The sequence below is a fragment of the Ascaphus truei genome, unplaced genomic scaffold (assembly GCF_040206685.1).
Source record: "Ascaphus truei isolate aAscTru1 unplaced genomic scaffold, aAscTru1.hap1 HAP1_SCAFFOLD_285, whole genome shotgun sequence".
Classification (NCBI taxonomy): Eukaryota; Metazoa; Chordata; class Amphibia; order Anura; family Ascaphidae; genus Ascaphus; species Ascaphus truei.
Genome location: NW_027455805.1, coordinates 290712 through 315567, shown reverse-complemented (window position 1 = coordinate 315567; position 24856 = coordinate 290712). Strand labels below are relative to the sequence as shown.

Genomic DNA, 24856 nt, shown 5'->3' with positions numbered 1-24856 from the left:
GGTGATTGTCTTTGTTTCACTGGCGGCTAAATAATGGAAGCGCTGGTTCCTTCCCCGGTGTTACCGGCTGTGACATACACTTCTATCTGGGGATGTGATGGCTCAGTAGTTTTGGATGAAAGAGCTTTAAATGCCTTGGTTATTGCGCTCGGTGCTGAGGTTTTCCTCTGTATGTTTATTTGTTGATCAAATATTTTACCATGAAACATGAGATTATAAAAAAAGGAGCTTCCTGGGTCTGTGACCTTTATCAGTAATAATAATAATAATAATAATAATAAGAAGAAGAAGAAGAACACAAAACTGTGCGAATTGGGACATTTGAACAGGCAATATTTTTCTAAGAACATTACCCTGAGTTACATCATTCGTGCGTTATCCATCTCCGCATGTTAAATGAATCTGGTCATATTAATACAAGATAAGAATGACAGAAATTGGGCATTTAATGCATTTATGTTCCTTTAGATAAATGAGTGGCCCAGTGAATTTTGTGCCATTTTTTATGACTATTCTGGAACCATTTTGATTCCCTTTTAGAACCTCAGATCCAATGATCCGTATCATATAGGACCTGAAGATAAAAATGAACTATTACATTGTTTCTAATCAGCAGGGAAGGGGGGGGGTTGTCTAGAACAGGAGCGGCCAACTCCAGTCCTCAAGGGCCACCAACAGATCAGGTTCTAAGGATATCACTCCTTCATCAATCATTGATTGAGCCACCTGTGCTGAAGCAGGGATATCCTTAAAACTTGACCTGTTGGTGGCCCTTGAGGACTGGAGTTGGCCTCCCCTGGCCTTGGAAATGGCACTGCATCAATAAGTGTCACAGGGGCCTGGTACACTCATTAAGGAGCTCATAAAAGGAGTTATATCTGCCATTCTGGGCCATATCTACCCAGCAAAGCTACTCCCTAAATCACCTTCTGGCTAATTGAATCGGCCACAATGTGTCTCATGGAATAGCACAGCTTTGTCAACAAGGCCCATTCCTGCATCCTCCAGTCAGCATGGGATCCAGAGAAGCCTGTTCCAGCTGCAGAGCAAACCCCGCAGATGTTTCTCGGTTTCCAAGTAATGGACCCGCCTTCTCGCACAAACAGGAAAGCGTTAAAAGTGCTTTGTAGCAAAATAACCTGCACAGAGAAGCGTGCGTCGCGGGCAAGGACCTTATCAACGCTCAGCATAAAGGAAGCCAGTTTCCTCTCCACTTCTGGGAGAAGCCCGCTGACACACTCGGCCGGACGGTAATGCACGTGGGGGAAGGGAATGTTTTGTATTTAAACCAAATGCTCATGTGGTGACCGTCGCACATCACATATCGCAAAACCATTACGCTGCTTAAGAATTTAGCAAAGTGAGTATTATTTTACATGGGGCGGCTGGAGACGCTCTCTCTCAACACGCCTTGGGGTGCTTTAGAATCTCGTGCTGACGGGGTCAGCCAGGCATTGACGAGATTAACTGTATCTGTGCTGGATATGCAGATTCCTACAGGTGCCACAAGAATGGACACGAATCCTCCTGCCATGCAGCACGCTCGAAACACCAGTTACCAATAAACTCTTCTTCAGTGGTTACACGAGTAAATCTAGTGGGCTGCATTTATATGTACTGTGTATAAGCTGAGCAGGCTCCCACAGAGATATTTTGAAGGTAAATGTGTGTAGTTATCTGCATCTGTTCTTCGTATACCTGTCTGACTTAATTTACCCTGTGCAGTCTAGTTCAACTACATTGCACACTGTGTCTAGAAGTGACCTCTTTATTAGAGGTACAAGCACGGATACAGGCGGTCCTCCGTTATCCAACGGAATCCGTTCTGGAGTAGCGCTGGATAGTGAAACCGTTGTAAAGTGCGTCCCATGTTAATCAGTGGCGGTGAGCGTTGGATAACGCATTCAGGCGTCGGATAACGCATTCAGGCGGCAAAAAACGGCCCTTAGGGTTGCATTGTAAAACATTGGATATGCCATTCGTTGTAAAGTGAAACGTTGGATAGCGCGGACGACCTGTATGTTGCAACCAAACTGTTTCACTTACCGAGTTCTACATCTTGGTCGTCAGTCAGGACAAGGATGATGTTTGGACGGATATTTCTGCGGTCCCTTTGGAATCTTCCTTTAAGACGTTGATTTGCCGGGAGAGGAAAGCCGCCCTCTATCGCTGGCAAAACGATCGCCATCAGCAGTGTTAGGACGATTACTTGCTGTGCCATTTTGTGCAGCGTCACCAACGCAAGGCTTCGGTTTGTAAGTCAATTATAGAGCTGCAAAGGATAAAGAAACCGGTCAATATTAATGCTGCAAAATGCAAGAAAACCCCACGGGTCAATATAACAACTATACATTGTATTGACAAATTACTTCCGATGTCAATGGTTACTTTATACATCTCACGAAGCATCTAGTTATTCTGTATCGACAAACATTGTAACACTATTTGTGGCAAACTGTTACATCATTTTGTCCAATAAAAGGTATATGTAATTAATGGAAATATGTTATGCAAAAAAAACAAATACATGTCTGGATGAATCTACTTCTAAATTAACCTACTTTCCATGATTATATTGTGCCTCCTTAGCCATGCTAAAAACCTTCTTTGAAGACGATGACATTAATATATGCAGGAAATTGGCTGTGAGAACGCCACGCCAATGAATTGAAACCATATTTGACAACTTTCTTGCTCATTGTACTCGATTTAAAGCCCTTTGATAATGTAAAAAGAAGCAGAATTACAATATGTTTGTAATAGAAGATTGCATTATGTCAACATTTTGACCATTTTCAGGTAGGAATGAGGATAAAACCCCAATATTTAATATTGCTCATGTATAATGTATATCCCAACATCAAATCCACATTACACCTCCAAGGTCTTATCATACAAATATCTATATATCATTTTAGGGCTAAATCCCCCCCCCCCCCCCCCCCATCTTAAATACTATGAGCAGGCCTATAATTTCATTGGTCCCCTTCAGGAAAGTAATGTGATTAAGGAGTTAAAAAGAATCCCACAAAACTTCAAAAGGGGAAGCTGGAGTGATTTATATATACCCTCCTATATATACCCTCCCCCCCCCAGATCACCTCCTGCCGGTATAAATGCCCCATTGCTGCTTTATGCCGCACCGATAGAAGTTATAACACAGGCCAATATACGTTTAAAAAAAACAATCCGGGAGTGCCCCCCCCCCCAATAATAGCCGGGAGCCCCCCCCCACTAATAGCCGGGAGCCCCCCCCCCACTAATAGCCGGGAGCCCCCCCCCCCATTAATAGCCGGGAGCCCCCCCCCACTAATAGCCGGGAGCCCCCCCCCCACTAATAGCCGGGAGCACACCTAGAGACAGAACAGCACGAGGAAGGCCCCATTTGTGAAGGAACCCGTTCACCTTCCAATAAACCGGGTGGGCACCTCCAATCCTCAAGGCCAGGTTATCAGGATCCCCCGGCCCCAGCACCGGCGGCACAACCAGTGGCTCAGTCTTCCACACGTGTGACGTGGCTGCATTTACTTTTAAGAGTTACTTAGCTTTTGGACTTTTGTAAAATATTTTTCCACCCCCTGAGCCATTGCTCTTCTGTACGGGGTGGAAAGTGACATTTGTTTTTTCCCTTCAGGTAGAAATGGCTCGGCGTTGTGCCAAACCCTGGAGGACCCCAGCCATATGTATGCCAGGCCTGTTTTCTAGCTCGTGCCTTCTCTCAGCCTTATATATGTCGCCCTGCATTGGTATGTAAGGAAGTGCAGGATCGCTGGGCATGTCCGCTCCTTCTTTCCTGGGCTCCCAAGAAAAGATAAGGCCGAATGACTGCCCTCTGATACAGGGACAGCTTACTAATGCAGCTAATACACGTCCAGAGCTTGGGTTCGAACAGCTATAAAGCATATCTAGCAAGAGAGACGGCAGCGAAGAAACGGGATTTTCCTTTCGCTCGAGTTAAATCGCCATGTTTCTTCGCGTGGGAACGTGCGATCTTCCATAGTACAGGAGGTCGTAGGAAAAAGACTCCGCAGGAGGAATAATCGGGTTTTAATGCTTCTTGCCATACAAAGTTAGCCGAGAGTACGTGGCTTGGGCAGTAACGGTATTGTCAGCTAACGTTTTTTTTCTGAGATCATACTGCAGGTTCAGAACCAGCCAGGTCCAGGTTTGCAGAATAATCTACATTGCAATGTTATTGGATAGCTAGGGTGGTGCGCTGAGAAACACTCATACTAACAAACCCATACCGAACGGGTTAAAGGATCAATCCTCGCTTTGCTCCCCCACCCTTTCTAAAACAAAATGTCAGCTTGCGGAACCCCTCGGTTCCCAAGATATTAGAGACTATGCCGCTGGTTACTTCCTGCCATTTAATTCACCGCATCACGCCGGCCTGCGTAAAGCAGGGTATTTAGATGCCATTTTGTTTCCCCGGAAGACAGACATGAATGCAGTTCAGCTCCGAAGACCCCCTGCTCCCCCACACCCCCTCCCTCTCCTTTAAATGAGGAAAAATCCTTTCCAGATCCAGCTGGATGAGAAGATGTTCCATTGCTGAGAGCTTCCACTTCATTGCACCTCCGTGTAGCCAGACGGGAGCGCACCTTTAAGGGTCTGCGCACAAAGCTCTCGGGTCCCCAGCTGCGACGCTTCAAGACACAGCCCGTAGGACGCAAGCTTTTCTTCTTTATCCCCGAGAGTTTGGGCTGAATCCAAGTTGGACACAAAAGTGAAATAATGACGTTTTTTTAATGTGCCGGGCTTGCTTTGTCTGTCTGGACAAAAGCCCAGAAAAATAATAAATATAAAAAAGGCAATAAATTCTGGCGTGGCCGTAATCTCCCTATTCACAGATCCGCAGCATAGCAAGATGATATAAAGGCATTCTGTGTGCACGGCTATTCCGGGGGGCTGGGATGGATGTGCAGGGGTCAGCATGATTGGGGGGGGTATGTTATTACACACTAATAATGCTAATAACTAATAACCAAGTATCCACACCCAGGACGCAGTAAGAGAAACAGAATCCCTACTGACCCTTCTTTAGGAACCCTGTGACTGATGCCATGTCTGTGACACCCTCATGCCAATAATTACGGCCATGTGAGCGTTAGAGTACGGTCTTAGGCTGCGGCCAGGCAGGGAGCGGGCGCGCGCTGACGCTCATGCGCGGTGACGTCACGCTCCCTGCTCGGCCGGGAGATTTGTGGCCGGCTAGGTGCGCGCGCGTTGGATTTGGGGAGCGCGGCCATGGCGTCACGGAGCTGGTCCGCCCTCATTGGGCGAAATGCTCACGTGACGCGCTTGCGGACGACAAATTCAAATTGGCTTGCTCTGCAAGCAGCCAAGCGGGCGCAGGAGCTTGCTCACGCTAGCCACACACATTGCCTCAATGTGTGTCATAGCGGCTAGCGTGAGCCCGACCAAGGCCTTAATCCCCCGCTCATGTCGAGAACAAAATAGGAAGTCCTTGTCTTCCAGCCTGTGCCCTCCTAGGTACAGGCAGAAAACGCCATGATGTTTGGGGTATAGGGCCCCACTTTGCAACGTTGCCTACGGTATGTACGCCGTGCTCCCCCAAAGTAGATTTCAGGACATGAAACTGGGAAATATGAGAAAGAAAAAAGGGGTACAGAAACATTTGGGGGAAAAAAGTGTCTGAGCCAAAGAGCTTGCACTTAAAGCAGCTGGCATCCCAGGAACGTGGGGGTCCCCAGTTATGGGGGCTTGGGCCTGCTGCTGCTGCCTTACATTTGCCATCCTAGTTTTTGGTTTTTGGAACCGTATACACTAGCAGTACGCTGCATTACCATTACTTCTATCACCACAGCGAGCGATTAACGTAAACCGGTTACCCAAAAAAGCCCCACGTTTTACCGAGCTCCCTTCTTATAGCAGAACAGGAAGGGTGTTGGGCCCTGTTCTTTGGTACCAGTAGGACGGCTTTTATCTGCCAAGCTGCTGATGGTAAACACATGCAGCATTCAGGAAGTAATGGGCCCGCTTTCCTTGGAAGTTCCATTAGAATCAGGTTCTGTTGCCGGGATTGTGTGGAATCTGCAAGTTACTGGAACTAGAACGCACGAGCAGAATTAGAGCAGGGTTCTCAGCTCCCGTCCTGAACATCCCTCAACAGCGCACGTTTTCCGGATATCCCAGCTTCAGCACAGATGGCTCAATCAGTCCCTGCTTCCACACAGGTGAATCAGTCCCTGCTTCAGCACAGGTGGCTCAGTCCCTGCTTCAGCACAGGTGGCTCAGTCTTTCATTGAGCCACCTGTGCTTAAGCAGGGATATCCTTAAAACCTGACCTGTTGTGGGGGGGGGGGGTTCTTGAGGATATTGTGTGTGTTGCGTTGGACACAGCGACACTTCTCCCACACAGACTGGGCCAGAACTCTTCAACAAAGAACCCACAGGTCACAGGCCCTTGGCGTCACGCCTTTGCCCACGCCAAGGACTTGGATGCGGCCCTTGGCGACATGCCTTTGCCCACGCCAAGGACTTGGATGCGGCCCTTGGCGACACGCCTTTGCCCACGCCAAGGACTTGGATGCGGCCCTTGGCGACACGCCTTTGCCCACGCCAAGGACTTGGATGCGGCCCTTGGCGACACGCCTTTGCCCACGCCAAGGACTTGGATGCGGCCCTTGGCGACACGCCTTTGCCCACGCCAAGGACTTGGATGCGGCCCTTGGCGACACGCCTTTGCCCACGCCAAGGACTTGGATGCGGCCCTTGGCGACACGCCTTTGCCCACGCCAAGGACTTGGATGCGGCCCTTGGCGACACGCCTTTGCCCACGCCAAGGACTTGGATGAGGCCCTTGGACTCCCTGCCAGTTTCATACTAGTTGCAGCTGTGTGCCATTTGTCACACTGAAACTCACGTGTAGGTTCAGGTAATGTAGATATATATGGTGCAGATGTTGGAAAAGCTTGCCCAATGTTGACATATAATATTTTCATGTCTTAATTACATTACAATCAGCTGGAGGCCCTTCTACTTCTAAACGGCTTCTGACCTGGCCCCTTTGGAGAACTAGTTAAAGAGCCCCGTACTGAGCTCTCCCTTTGTCCTTATCCTGCTATCACAGGGAGGAAATGTATATCATCGTGATGACGGTCAAGAGAGGAGAGAACTGCTGAGTGACCGCTCAGATTATTCTCTATGTAGAAGTTTGTGAAGACCAATCAATCCATAAGCCATATAGGTCAAATACAGCATATACTGCAGCTCATTCTAACAATAGCTATTTAATATAACAACTGTATATATCATATAGCGCTTTCTCCCAATGGGACACAGCGCATCACAATTACAGCACAGCGCGCAGAGGCCGCACATAGGAATGTTACAGACACAGTCCCTGCCCCGCAGAGCTTACAATCTATGTGTTTGGTGCCTGAGGCACAGGGAGATAAAGTGACTTGCCCAAGGTCACAAGGAGTCGACACCGGGAATTGAACCAGGCTCCCCTGATTCAAACTCTGTGTCGTTCCTTCAGCCCTAGTTGCGTCTCAAAAATATTCTCCGCAGAACAATAAAATATTATGACTAATGACAATAAAATAAATGTGTCAAACATGATGGGAAATTGAGTAGCAAAAGTGAATAATAATTTATCAGCAGTATTGTTTCGATTCCTAGATAGTGACGAGTGGCGAGAGGGAAACCATAACTCACCTTGCTCACCAATACTGTCGGGACGCCGCGCTCCGGGGAAGACGGACATTCATCTCCCTTATTCTGGGCAAATAATTGATGAACGGCTTTTCATTTAATGGGAGTGACATCAGCAAGGCCGGCTTCTCCTGTGGCGCTGGTTTAATTAATACCAGACATATATCACAGAGACAGGGATGAGCAGAAGACGGATGCGCTAGAATAATTTACTCTGCGCCTTCATGAGAATTAATGCCGATGACTGTATATCCGTGGACTTTAGCTTTGCTGTATAATAGGCCAATAAGAAAGAAGAAGGGCCGGGGTCCTGCCGGCCATCCCCAGGCCGGCCACCCCCAGGCTGGCCATCCCCAGGCCGGCCATCCCCGGGCAGGAGGTGACCAGGTGCATTCTAATTGAAAGTCTTATTTTAAAGTGACGTCCTTATAGGGTTTGCATTTTTATTATCTCACCGTCCGAAAGTGAACGTGCCGCCATAATGATGATACTGAGCACCTGCAGTCGTTTCATATCGTGCTTCCAAAGATCCTTCTCTTTAGCGATGACTGAGCTACCTGTGCTGAAGCAGGGATATCCTGAAAACCTGGCCTGTTGGTGGCCATGAGGATTGGAATTGGTCACCCCAATTTTAGAGAAAATAAACTTAGATTGTAAGCTCTTCGGGACAGGGACCCCTTTTCCTAATGTTACTTTTATATCTGAAGTGCTTCTTCCCACTAGGTGTTATAATATCGTGTCCCGTGTGTTACTGCCGTGTACAGGGGGGGGGGGGGGGGGCGCTATATAAAAGATATACATACATAATAGAACAGTGCCGAAGCGTTCCCCGCACGCCGAAGCGTTCCCCGCACGCCGAAGCGTTCCTCGCACACCGAAGCGTTCCTCGCACGCCGAAGCGTTCCTCGCATGCCGAAGCGTTCCTCGCGTGCCGAAGCGTTCCTCGCGTGCCGAAGCGTTCCTCGCACGCCGAAGCGTTCCTCGCACGCCGAAGCATTCCTCGCATGCCGAAGCGTTCCTCGCGTGCCGAAGCGTTCCTCGCGTGCCGAAGCGTTCCTCGCACGCCGAAGCGAGCGTTTCTCGCAAGCCAAAGCGTTCCTCGCACGCCGAAGCGTTCCTCGCACGCCGAAGCGTTCCTCGCACGCCGAAGCGTTCCTCGCGTGCCGAAGCGTTCCTCGCGTGCCGAAGCGTTCCTCGCGTGCCGAAGCGTTCCTCGCGTGCCGAAGCGTTCCTCGCGTGCCGAAGCGTTCCTCGCGTGCCGAAGCGTTCCTCGCGTGCCGAAGCGTTCCTCGCACGCCGAAGCATTCCTGGAACGTCCAAGCAAACGTTCCTCGCGTGCCGAAGTATTCCTCGCAAGCTGAAATGTGTGTCGCTCGCGTGCCGAAGCAAGCGTTCCTCGCACACCGAAGCGAGCGTTCGTCTCGTGCCGAAGCGAGCGTTCCTTGCACACCGAAGCGAGCGTGTCGCTCGCGTGCCGAAGCAAACGTTCCTCGCACAGTTTATCAGTTTTTTTTGTTGTGATCCAACATGTTCGATTCATTTGTTTTCATTCAATACGTCAATATTCATGTTGTTTACTTTTATTTTTTTTCAATTTGGTGGAGCGTGAAAAAACCCTTTTTTTACGTTGCGGAGCTGCTACTGTCCAGCTGCTACTGTCCAGCGCCACTTATGAAAAGCAAGTTTTGAACAATTTGGGCTATTGATCTGCGAGTTTTGGACGCGGGGACGCGCGCCTCAGCAGATTCACACAACATCTGCACAGAGAACATCGGCACCTAACACAGCAAAGTGGAAAGAACAAGCGCGGCTTCCGGGGATTCCCCCGGATTACAGTTTTGGCGAGACAGTTGCTTTTAATTGCGCAAAGCGCCGTTTAGTTCACTGGCGCTTAATCTCTCTCTTTTTTTTTTTTAGCCAAAAACATGTGTCCCAATTACTGAGAGCGAGACAGGCCAACGAGAGCGAGACAGGCCAGCGAGAGCGAGACAGGCCAACGAGAGCGAGACAGGCCAACGAGAGCGAGACCGGCCAACGAGAGCGAGACCGGCCAACGAGAGCGAGACCGGCCAACGAGAGCGAGACCGGCCAACAAGAGCGAGACCGGCCAACGAGAGCGAGACAGGCCAACGAGAGCGAGACAGGCCAACGAGAGCGAGACAGGCCAACGAGAGCGAGACAGGCCAACGAGAGCGAGACAGGCCAACGAGAGCGAGACAGGCCAACGAGAGCGAGACAGGCCAACGAGAGCGAGACAGGCCAACGAGAGCGAGACAGGCAACGTAAACACCATGATCCCCATATCTATTTTCAAGTTAATCACCATGACAGAAATGTACTCCCAATAGAAAGGCAAACGTGTTATACAGAGGGATCCTACACTGAAGGTCTCGAAGTCCTGAGGAACAAACCGCTGGTCCTGGTGGGTTCACAAAATGGCATTTGAGCGTTTCCTGGCAGGTTTTTAGCAGAGAGAACATGACATTTTCATCTACTTCTGTCACTTGAAATCTAGCAGAGGGGCGCGCAAACTTCCCGCACTGCGCCCCCCCTGCCTGCTCTCCCCCTGTGTGGCGTCCCCCCCCTTACCTCTAATGCGGCGTCATCTGAAGTCACGTCACCCGCTATGTCATTTGACGTCGCGTCTCTATGGCAACGGACGTCTCGTCGCATGACCCCACGGCGTCATTTGGTGCCGTGTTGCTATGGAGGCGCGTGGACGGAAGCGGGGACTGAAGCCAGGTAAGTGAGCCGCGCCCCCCCCAAAGTCTTGCGCCCCCCAGTTTGCGCTCCCCTGATCATAAATTGGTGTCAGGCAAAGTGTAATGCCACGACGTTACACCGCCACGACGTTACACCGCCACGACGTTACACCGCCACGACGTTACACCGCCACGACGTTACACTGGCGCCACGACGTTAAACTGGCACCACGACGTTACACCGCCACGACGTTACACCGCCACGACGTTACACCGCCACGACGTTACACTGGCACCACGACGTTACACTGGCACCACGACGTTACAATGGCGCCACGACGTTACACTACCACGACGTTACACTGTCGCCACGACGTGACACTGGCGCCACGACGTTACACTGGCGCCACGATGTTACACTGGCGCCACGACGTTACACTGGCGCCACGACGTGACACTGGCGCCACGACGTTACACTGGCGCCACGACGTTACACTGGCGCCACGACGTTACACTGGCGCCACGACGTTACACTGGCTCCAAAGTGCAAACCTACCTGTAACCCTTGGAGTGCCGGATTGTGCAAGAGTGCCACTGCCACTCCGGGGCGCCACGGAAACCGGGAAGGGCAGAGGGGGTCCGTTCAGCGATCTCCCCTAGGAACTAGCAAAAAGCCCACGACTTAGCTACTGAGTCACGTGGCCCCTGGTGTGGCAGACCTTATGATGTGGTAGCCACGCCATAGGGCACTCAATGGGTTAAAACAACACTCCTGGCTACTGGTATTGTGTGTTTTACGTTATTTTCGGCTCCGGGGTCCCTCCCTGTTCCACGACACTTTCCTGGGGCAGTTACTGGTATTTCTTCCATCTCCGGGGGGGGAAATGGGCTTTCAAATCTTGCGGGCCAATAGGAAGCTGCGACATCAGCCATTGCGGCTTCCTATTGGACGGCCATTTAAATGCCCTGGAGGGACCAGGAAGTAAGGTAATTTCACCAGTTAGTATGTTGGGAAGCAGGGGGTTCCAGAAACTGAATACAACTGGGTTCGGCTGCCAGGTTCCAATCCCGTTAACAAAAATTACTAATTATAGGCACGGGTGTTATTTTTTTTTTTTTATAAAATGATAGCTAGATAGTGTAGACCAGGAGTGGCCAACTCCAGTCCTCAAGGGCCACCAACAGGTCAGGTTAAGGATATTCCTGCTTCAGCATAGGTGGCTCAATCAGTGGCTCAGTCGTTAACTGACCAATCTGGTTACAACCATTAAAGCAAAGAGGCCAGGAGGGGTATTTAAATAACCCCCATGATGCACTTCTCCCCATGTTTCTGTCTCTCTCCTCGACTGAGCCACCTGTGCTGAAGCGGGCATATCGTTAAAACCTGACCTGTTGGTGGCCCTTGAGGACTGGGTTTGGCCGCCCCTGTTGTTGAATGTCAACGTTTAATTATTGTTTCTTCCATTGAAAATAAAAGGATGTATTTCCTAATCCTGCAGACATTGTATCCCGTCAAACAAAATTCCAATGCTACTCGTAGCGAAACGTTGCTAAACCTCGCCTAAAGAATCTATACATCAATAAACATGGAAATACACCAGAGAAATATAAATTGGACTCATCTAACTTCTGCCTGGGGAATTCTGACCTCTGCTCACACAGGCAATAAACATTCGTTATCGGCGGCAGCTGACTGACGTGACGCACTGCATTGTGACAGCTTGGTTCATATTCCAATAGTTTCACTATTCACAACCTTCCCCAAAGGGAATCCAAGCTCCTCACCTTACTTACTTTGATTTCATCCTAGATAGAACATTGTCCTTGTATCCCACTGCAGAAAATGTTAGATAACCCTCTCGTGCCTTTCTCCAAAAAAAAAAAAATACACACACAAACACACACACACAAACATCCAAATGAAAAAGGTGAGACACACCAGCAACGTTCGGCTCACACCTGAGCCTGTCTCAGGAGCGCTGTGCTAGGTCATATCTAGGTAATTTGTGCTTTCAAAATAGAGTAGGCAATTTATAAATTAAAAGTGAGGATTTGGGATGATGTGTAGTTCCATTACCCTGTGCCCTTAAGGGGCTTATACATGAACCTGCGATAGTTCCGATCGGGGCACTATCGCACAGCAACTCCCGTTGAACTCATTAGGAGTTTCCTTTGTGGAATCGCAGACCAATAATAAAAAAAAAGCTGTGAATCTGTTTAACCCTTTGAATACCCCAAGACGTAGTCACTGCGTCATGGGAACTGCCACTGCGCGGTCCCCATGATGTCATGCATGTATAGCTTTATTTTTAATCGCGCACACAGTGTACTCAGCGCTTTACAAAAGAGGCCATACAGTGCAGGGATAATACAACACGTGCAATAAACAGGAAAGGAAAGCCCTGCCCCGCAGAGCTTACAATCTCGCCCTCAAAGGGTCTGCCTCTCCTGCTTCCATTGCGTCCTGCATAGAGCGCAGGACGCCATCTGCCCGGCAGCGAAACGCAAGCCTCCTCCTCTTCCGTTTCTGCAATCAGCACATAATGAGGTCTTAACAATTCCTGGGGGGGGGGGGGCACATAAAAGATTTCGGGGGGAAGGGGGGGTGTTCAAGAGAAATGGTGTTGATACTGTTGCCTTTGCAGATGAGATAAGAGAGTTAGGAGTTGTGCTACCCCCAAAGTTCTCACATTTATATTATGTACCCATCACCTTTCCCCAGTCACCATAGGGTGGGAAATCCAGGAATACTGAAAGGGTTAAAATTCGGGCAGAAAATTCTGCACTATTCTCGTCACTTCAGGAATGGAATATCAGTTCTGATGAATAAAAAGGTTTCTATCGCCCTAAATAATAATGTTCCTCTAAAAGACAGGGGTAGCCAACTCCTGTCCTCAAGAGCTACCAACAGGTCAGGTTAACAACATATCCCTGCTTCAGCACAGGTGGCTCAATCAGTCACTGCTTCAGCACAGGTGGCTCAATCAGTCACTGCTTCAGTACAGGTGGCTCAATCAGTGGCTCAGTTAACTGAAATAGCTTGATAAATCTGCCCCATATCCCCCAGTGATAACTTCTAATGCAAACAGCCACATGGACCCGTGCTTACTTACCAGGTGGAGGATCAGCGCGGGGGCCCCGGGAATACACTGTATGTGCAGCTCTCACCGCCTCTGTCCCAGGCAAATCCAGACCCGGGTGGTTTAACCCCTTCCCTGCGCCCTGCTCTCCCACACACACGTTCAGATGGGGCAGGCGGGGGCAGGTTCCTAGCAGCTCAGAGGGAGGCAGTCATGTAAGGCAGGCTGGAGGCTTCCTATGTCTGGGGTAGGAGGAGGAGGCGGCAGGGGGGCTGGTGCTCTGCCCCGGGGGAGTTAGGGGAGCCCACCTCTCAGCACAAGCCTGCCCTGTATTGTTACTCTCCATACTGCTGTGGGACTCACCCGCCCAGGTCCCCTCCCAGGCTCAGGGTGATGTCATGGGCCTGGGATTCCACAGGGAGACGGATTCAGGGCTAAAGTCCTCTGCCAATCCAGCCACAAGCTGCAGAGGTTTGTCAGCAAGCCAGGGCGTTAACCCATGCACTGCCACTGGGGTCAGCCATGCAGGGGGGATAATGGTGACCTCTGCCTGTGTAGCTGCTGACCGCTAATGCCATCACCTGGTGCTCCCTAACCACTGCACAACTACCACACACTGATACACACTGCACAACTACCACACACTGATACACACTGCACAACTACCACACACTGCACAACTACCACACACTGATACACACTGCACAACTACCACACACTGATACACAATGCACAACTACCACACACTGCACAGTTACCACACACTGATACACACACTGCACAACTACCACACACTGCACAACTACCACACACTGATACACACTGCACAACTACCACACACTGCACAACTACCACACACTGATACACACTGCACAACTACCACACACTGATACACACTGCACAGCTACCACACACTGATACACACTGCACAACTACCACACACTGATACACACACTGCACAGTTACCACACACTGCACAACTACCACACACTGATACACACACTGCACAGTTACCACACACTGCACAACCACCACACACTGATACACACACTGCACAGCTACCACACACTGCACAGCTACCACACACTGCACAGTTACCACACACTGCACAACTACCACACACTGATACACACTGCACAACTACCACACACTGATACACACACTGCACAGCTACCACACACTGCACAGCTACCACACACTGCACAGTTACCACACACTGCACAACTACCACACACTGATACACACTGCACAACTACCACACACTGATACACACACTGCACAGCTACCACACACTGCACAGCTACCACACACTGATACACACTGCACAACTACCACACACTGATACACACTGCACAACTACCACACACTGATACACACTGCACAACTACCACACACTGATACACACTGCACAACTACCACACACTGATACACACTGCACAACTACCACACACTGATACACACACTGCACAGTTACCACACACTGCACAACTACCACACACTGATACACACACTGCACAGTTACCACACACTGCACAACTACCACACACTGCACAGTTACCACACATTGATACACACACTGCACAACTACCACACACTGCACAGTTACCACACACTGATACACACACTGCACAACTACCACACACTGCACAACTACCACACACTGAGACACACTGCACAACTACCACACTGATACACACACTGCACAATTACCACACACTGCACAACTACCACACACTGCACAGTTACCACACACTGATACACACACTGCACAACTACCACACACTGCACAGTTACCACACACTGATACACACACTGCACAACTACCACACACTGATACACACACTGCACAGTTACCACACACTGATACACACACTGCACAATTACCACACACTGATACACACACTGCACAGTTACCACACACTGATACACACACTGCACAACTACCACACACTGCACAGTTACCACACACTGATACACACACTGCACAACTACCACACACTGCACAGTTACCACACACTGCACAGTTACCACACACTGCACAACTACCACACACTGCACAATTACCATACACTGATACACACACTGGGGATAATGGTGACCTCTGCCGTGTGTAGCTGCTGACCGCTAATGCCATCACCTGGTGCTCCCTAACCACTGCACAACTACCACACACTGCACAGCTACCACACACTGATACACACTGCACAACTACCACACACTGATACACACTGCACAACTACCACACACTGATACACACTGCACAACTACCACACACTGATACACACTGCACAACTACCACACACTGATACACACTGCACAACTACCACACACTGATACACACTGCACAACTACCACACACTGATACACACACTGCACAACTACCACACACTGATACACACACTGCACAGTTACCACACACTGATACACACACTGCACAGTTACCACACACTGCACAACTACCACACACTGATACACACACTGCACAGTTACCACACACTGCACAACTACCACACACTGCACAGTTACCACACATTGATACACACACTGCACAACTACCACACACTGCACAGTTACCACACACTGATACACACACTGCACAACTACCACACACTGCACAACTACCACACACTGAGACACACTGCACAACTACCACACTGATACACACACTGCACAATTACCACACACTGCACAACTACCACACACTGCACAGTTACCACACACTGATACACACACTGCACAACTACCGCACAGTTACCACACACTGATACACACACTGCACAACTACCACACACTGATACACACACTGCACAATTACCACACACTGATACACACACTGCACAGTTACCACACACTGATACACACACTGCACAACTACCACACACTGATACACACACTGCACAACTACCACACACTGCACAGTTACCACACACTGCACAGTTACCACACACTGCACAACTACCACACACTGCACAATTACCATACACTGATACACACACTGCACAGCTACCACACACTGATACACACACTGCAATTACCACACACTGCACAACTACCACACACTGATACACACACTGCACTACTACCACACACTGCACAACTACCAAACACTGATACACACACTGCACAACTACCACACACTGATACACATACTGCACAGCTACCACACACTGATACACATACTGCACAGCTACCACACACTGATACACATACTGCACAGCTACCACACACTGATACACACACTGCACAGCTACCACACACTGATACACATACTGCACAACTACCACACACTGATACACACTGCACAACTACCACACACTGCACAGTTACCACACACTGATACACACTGCACAACTACCACACACTGATACACACTGCACAACTACCACACACTGATACACACTGCACAACTACCACACACTGATACACACTGCACAACTACCACACACTGATACACACTGCACAACTACCACACACTGATACACACTGCACAACTACCACACACTGATACACACTGCACAACTACCACACACTGATACACACACTGCACAACTACCACACACTGATACACACACTGCACAGTTACCACACACTGATACACACACTGCACAGTTACCACACACTGCACAACTACCACACACTGATACACACACTGCACAGTTACCACACACTGCACAACTACCACACACTGCACAGTTACCACACATTGATACACACACTGCACAACTACCACACACTGCACAGTTACCACACACTGATACACACACTGCACAACTACCACACACTGCACAACTACCACACACTGAGACACACTGCACAACTACCACACTGATACACACACTGCACAATTACCACACACTGCACAACTACCACACACTGCACAGTTACCACACACTGATACACACACTGCACAACTACCGCACAGTTACCACACACTGATACACACACTGCACAACTACCACACACTGATACACACACTGCACAATTACCACACACTGATACACACACTGCACAGTTACCACACACTGATACACACACTGCACAACTACCACACACTGATACACACACTGCACAACTACCACACACTGCACAGTTACCACACACTGCACAGTTACCACACACTGCACAACTACCACACACTGCACAATTACCATACACTGATACACACACTGCACAGCTACCACACACTGATACACACACTGCAATTACCACACACTGCACAACTACCACACACTGATACACACACTGCACTACTACCACACACTGCACAACTACCAAACACTGATACACACACTGCACAACTACCACACACTGATACACATACTGCACAGCTACCACACACTGATACACATACTGCACAGCTACCACACACTGATACACATACTGCACAGCTACCACACACTGATACACACACTGCACAGCTACCACACACTGATACACATACTGCACAACTACCACACACTGATACACACTGCACAACTACCACACACTGATACACACTGCACAACTACCACACACTGATACACACTGCACAACTACCACACACTGATACACACTGCACAACTACCACACACTGATACACACACTGCACAACTACCACACACTGATACACACACTGCACAGTTACCACACACTGCACAACTACCACACACTGATACACACACTGCACAGTTACCACACACTGCACAACTACCACACACTGCACAGTTACCACACATTGATACACACACTGCACAACTACCACACACTGCACAGTTACCACACACTGATACACACACTGCACAACTACCACACACTGCACAACTACCACACACTGAGACACACTGCACAACTACCACACTGATACACACACTGCACAATTACCACACACTGCACAACTACCACACACTGCACAGTTACCACACACTGATACACACACTGCACAACTACCGCACAGTTACCACACACTGATACACACACTGCACAACTACCACACACTGATACACACACTGCACAATTACCACACACTGATACACACACTGCACAGTTACCACACACTGATACACACACTGCACAACTACCACACACTGATACACACACTGCACAACTACCACACACTGCACAGTTACCACACACTGCACAGTTACCACACACTGCACAACTACCACACACTGCACAATTACCATACACTGATACACACACTGCACAGCTACCACACACTGATACACACACTGCAATTACCACACACTGCACAACTACCACACACTGATACACACACTGCACTACTACCACACACTGCACAACTACCAAACACTGATACACACACTGCACAACTACCACACACTGATACACATACTGCACAGCTACCACACACTGATACACATACTGCACAGCTACCACACACTGATACACATACTGCACAGCTACCACACACTGATACACACACTGCACAGCTACCACACACTGATACACATACTGCACAGCTACCACACACTGATACACACACTGCACAGCTACCACACACTGATACACACACTGCACAGCTACCACACACTGATACACATACTGCACAGCTACCACACACTGATACACACACTGCACAGCTACCACACACGGATACACACACTGCACAGCTACCACACACTGATACACACTGCACTACTACCACACACTGCACAACTACCACACACTGATACACACACTGCACAACTACCACACACTGATACACACACTGCACAGCTACCACACACTGCACAGCTACCACACACTGATACACACTGCACTACTACCACACACTGCACAACTACCACACACTGATACACACACTGCACAACTACCACACACTGCACAACTACCACACACTGATACACACACTGCACAACTACCACACACTGCACAACTACCACACACTGATACACACACTGCACAACTACCACACACTGATACACACACTGCACTACTACCACACACTGCACAGCTACCACACACTGCACAACTACCACACACTGATACACACTGCACTACTACCACACACTGATACACACTGCACTACTACCACACACTGATACACACACTGCACAACTACCACACACTGATACACACTGCACTACTACCACACACTGCACAGCTACCATACACTGATACACACTGCACAACTACCACACACATACACACACTGCACTACTACCACACACTGCACAACTACCACACACTGATACACACACTGCACAACTACCACACACTGATACACATACTGCACAGCTACCACACACTGATACACACACTGCACAACTACCACACACTGATACACTGCACAACTACCACACACTGATACACACTGCACTACTACCACACACCGATACACAACTACCACACACTGATACACACTGCACAGCTACCACACACACTGATACACAATGCACTACCACACACTGATACGCACTGCACAACTACCACACACTGATACACACTGCACAACTACCACACACTACACAACTACCACACACTGATACACACTGCACAACTACCACACACTGCACAGCTACCACACACTGATACACACTGCACAACTACCACACACTGATACACACTGCACAACTACCACACACTGATACACACTGCACAACTACCACACACTGATACACACTGCACAACTACCACACACTGATACACACACTGCACAACTACCACACACTGATACACACACTGCACAGTTACCACACACTGCACAACTACCACACACTGATACACACACTGCACAGTTACCACACACTGCACAACTACCACACACTGCACAGTTACCACACATTGATACACACACTGCACAACTACCACACACTGCACAGTTACCACACACTGATACACACACTGCACAACTACCACACACTGCACAACTACCACACACTGAGACACACTGCACAACTACCACACTGATACACACACTGCACAATTACCACACACTGCACAACTACCACACACTGCACAGTTACCACACACTGATACACACACTGCACAACTACCACACACTGCACAGTTACCACACACTGATACACACACTGCACAACTACCACACACTGATACACACACTGCACAGTTACCACACACTGATACACACACTGCACAACTACCACACACTGCACAGTTACCACACACTGATACACACACTGCACAACTACCACACACTGCACAGTTACCACACACTGCACAGTTACCACACACTGATACACACACTGCACAACTACCACACACTGCACAATTACCATACACTGATACACACACTGCACAGCTACCACACACTGATACACACACTGCAATTACCACACACTGCACAACTACCACACACTGATACACACACTGCACTACTACCACACACTGCACAACTACCAAACACTGATACACACACTGCACAACTACCACACACTGATACACATACTGCACAGCTACCACACACTGATACACATACTGCACAGCTACCACACACTGATACACATACTGCACAGCTACCACACACTGATACACATACTGCACAGCTACCACACACTGATACACATACTGCACAGCTACCACACACTGATACACACACTGCACAGCTACCACACACTGATACACACACTGCACAGCTACCACACACTGATACACACTGCACTACTACCACACACTGCACAACTACCACACACTGATACACACACTGCACAACTACCACACACTGCACAACTACCACACACTGATACACACACTGCACAACTACCACACACTGCACAACTACCACACACTGATACACACACTGCACAACTACCACACACTGATACACACACTGCACTACTACCACACACTGCACAGCTACCACACACTGCACAACTACCACACACTGATACACACTGCACTACTACCACACACTGATACACACTGCACTACTACCACACACTGATACACACACTGCACAACTACCACACACTGATACACACTGCACTACTACCACACACTGCACAGCTACCACACACTGATACACACTGCACAACTACCACACACATACACACACTGCACTACTACCACACACTGCACAACTACCACACACTGATACACACACTGCACAACTACCACACACTGATACACATACTGCACAGCTACCACACACTGATACACACACTGCACAACTACCACACACTGATACACTGCACAACTACCACACACTGATACACACTGCACTACTACCACACACTGATACACAACTACCACACACTGATACACACTGCACAGCTACCACACACTGATACACACTGCACAACTACCACAAACTGATACACATACTGCACAGCTACCACACACTGATACACACACTGCACAGCTACCACACACTGATACACACTGCACTACTACCACACACTGATACACACACTACTCCACACACTGCACAACTACCACACACTGATACACACACTGCACAACTACCACACACACTAATACACACTGCACTACTACCACACACTGCACAACTACCACACAATAATACACAATGCACTACTACCACACACTGATACACACACTACTCCACACACTGCACAACTACAACACACTGATACACACACTGCACAACTACCACACACTGATACGCACTGCACAACTACCACACACTGATACACACTGCACAACTACCACACACTACACAACTACCACACACTGATACACACTGCACAACTACCACACTGCACAACTACCACACACTGATACACACTGCACAACTACCACACACTGATACACACTGCACAACTACCACACACTGCAAAACTACCACACAGATACACACTGCACAACTACCACACACTGATACACATACAAATTGATGCACACACTTTTTATCCGCTTGCTCTGTGATCACTACTTTGCGTTTCTCCCTTCGGCAGCCCTGCCGCGGCATTTTTTCGCAGTTGGGTGCGCAATAGCTGTGGTCATGTTGCTATTTGAAATAAAATTGCTTTGCTGCCTGTGTTAGATTATAACGCATATTACAGGACTTCGAAATAAAGACACAAGCGCAGCTAAAAACGCAGAACTATTTAAGCAGCAGTCCACGCCGACCTCCATTTTTATTTCATTTACTTCCTACGAGCAATTCCTGCGCTTTTTCAATTATTTTTTAACGGTTGAAGCAGGGGGCCTCCGGGGCTGAACCCCTTAATTCCTTCTCCAGGGACCCCCTGCTCTCCGAGACCTCCAGGGGGGTTTCTGCTGTCTCGGCAAAGTTTAAAGCTCCCGCGTCACATGGGCCAATAGGAAGCGGAACCTGATGTCACGGCTTCCTATTGGCTGGCATTGCGCGGGAGATTTAAGACTCCGCCATTACGTGAACCCTGCTAGCCGAGCGGCTACCGGCACCCCCTACGGAGGCCTGTATCTCGGGGAGCAGGGGGTCCCAGGAGCTGAAATTAATGGGGTTCAGCTTTAAGAGATATCCGCGTGCGTTTTCTAACACGGATCTTCCTAAACTGAGGCTCTGTTCAGGAGATATAAACATTTTAAATATGATCAGCCTGGCGCGTTAAAATGGCAGCTTCAAGCGCTAGAGATTCGCAAAATCATTATTCCCACCATTTCTTTTTTTAAGCAGGAAATACTCGGGGGGGGGGGGCAGAAATACTCAGGGGGGGCAGAAATACTCAGGGGGAGAGTAAGAAATACTCAGGGGGGGGAAATACTATTGTGGGAGTTATAGGAGTTAAACTCATACAGGCTTCTGGGGGGGGGGGGTGGCTGCTTTAAGCAGTTAACCCCTTAAACCCTGAGGGAGCCTCCTGCAATGCTTAAACTCACCCACACATGCTCCGTTCCGGGTTATTCCCCAGCCAAACTTTCACAAACGACCGTGCGCGTGAGACAGAAACGCGACATAAAGCGACGCGCAAAAAGAATGGAAGAAAAGACAAAAAGAGTGGGTGAAATAAATATGGCTGTCACGCTGTTACACATACTGGAGCCGCAGAAGTTACTGTGCCGGCTGTCTCAGGGGGGACACAAACATCCAACTTAATGGATTGAAAATGACTTTCTCTGTCCCATCCACTTAGCACAAATTACATTATAACTAATTGAGCGCCTGACGGCAGTGGGACGCACACCACAGTCTCAGTCGCTGACTTCATGTTATTTAGGAACGAACACAGTTGTTCCAGGCTTACATCTGGAGAGACTTCGACCCCAGATAAATATGCTGTGAAATTTGGCGCTTATTGTCCGCCATTTGTATTCTGCATTTAATTTTTTTCTTCCTTTGAGATATATATATATATATATATATTATATAATATATATAGTATATAATATGCACTCATACAATAAACATGCCTCATTAACGTGCTAGTCCTACTTACGTCTGTGGAGATTTTTGAAACCTTTATAAATTTCCTTTTTCATTGTAATCACATATTTGATGACACAATTCCGTTATATAATATGCTTTTTAGAATTCACTAAAAATCCCTGCCACATTCCTACCACATGTTGGTACGATGACCAAACGAAATATACCTGATATATGCCATAGAACTTGCCGTGGTGCATATTGGGAGTTTGGCTTTTGTTTCTGCATTTGAAGACAAATTTAAAATATCCATAATTATTAAACAAGCATTAAAAAAATGTTAGACCATTTATCCAACGTTTTAAGAGTTTTCACTTGATACAAAATCCACTATCCACTGCCGATCGGTACTGGGTCTCTACGTTTATGCCAGGACTCGCCGATCGGTACTGGGTCTCTACGTTTATGCCAGGACTCGCCGGTCGGTACTGGGTCTCTGCGTTTATGCCAGGACTCGCCGGTCGGTACTGGGTCTCTACGTTTATGCCAGGACTCGCCGGTCGGTACTGGGTCTCTGCGTTTATGCCAGGACTCGCCGGTCGGTACTGGGTCTCTACGTTTATGCCAGGACTCGCCGGTCAGTACTGGTACGTTTATGCCAGGACTCGCCGGTCGGTACTGGGTCTCTCCGTTTATGCCAGGACTCGCTGGTCGGTACTGGGTCTCTACGTTTATGCCAGGACTCGCCGGTCGGTACTGGGTTTCTACGTTTATGCCAGGACTCGCCGGTCTGTACTGGTACGTTTATGCCAGGACTCGCCGGTCGGTACTGGGTCTCTCCGTTTATGCCAGGACTCGCTGGTCGGTACTGGGTCTCTACGTTTATGCCAGGACTCGCCGATCGGTACTGGGTCTCTACGTTTATGCCAGGACTCGCCGGTCGGTACTGGGTCTCTACGTTTATGCCAGGACTCGCCGGTCGGTACTGGGTCTCTACGTTTATGCCAGGACTCGCCGGTCGGTACTGGGTTTCTACGTTTATGCCAGGACTCGCCGGTCTGTACTGGGTCTCTACGTTTATGCCAGGACTCGCCGGTCTGTACTGGTACGTTTATGCCAGG

The 24856-nt window shown here is 48.9% G+C and overlaps 1 protein-coding gene across 5 annotated transcripts in view; it reads right to left on the bottom strand.

The window, feature by feature from the left end:
* The window catches only part of SULF2 (sulfatase 2), a 244079-nt gene that overhangs the window by 76741 nt on the left and 142482 nt on the right, over nt 1-24856 (bottom strand). For 4 of the 5 annotated variants that reach the window (XM_075583093.1, XM_075583098.1, XM_075583096.1 and 1 more), the window contains one exon: nt 2047-2272. In XM_075583093.1, coding sequence (XP_075439208.1) covers nt 2047-2221 — 175 coding nt within the window. In that variant the 5' untranslated portion in view covers nt 2222-2272. Of the gene's footprint in view, nt 1-2046; nt 2273-13498; nt 13868-24856 lie in introns of those variants that run through there. The other variant, XM_075583095.1, reaches the window with a different exon arrangement.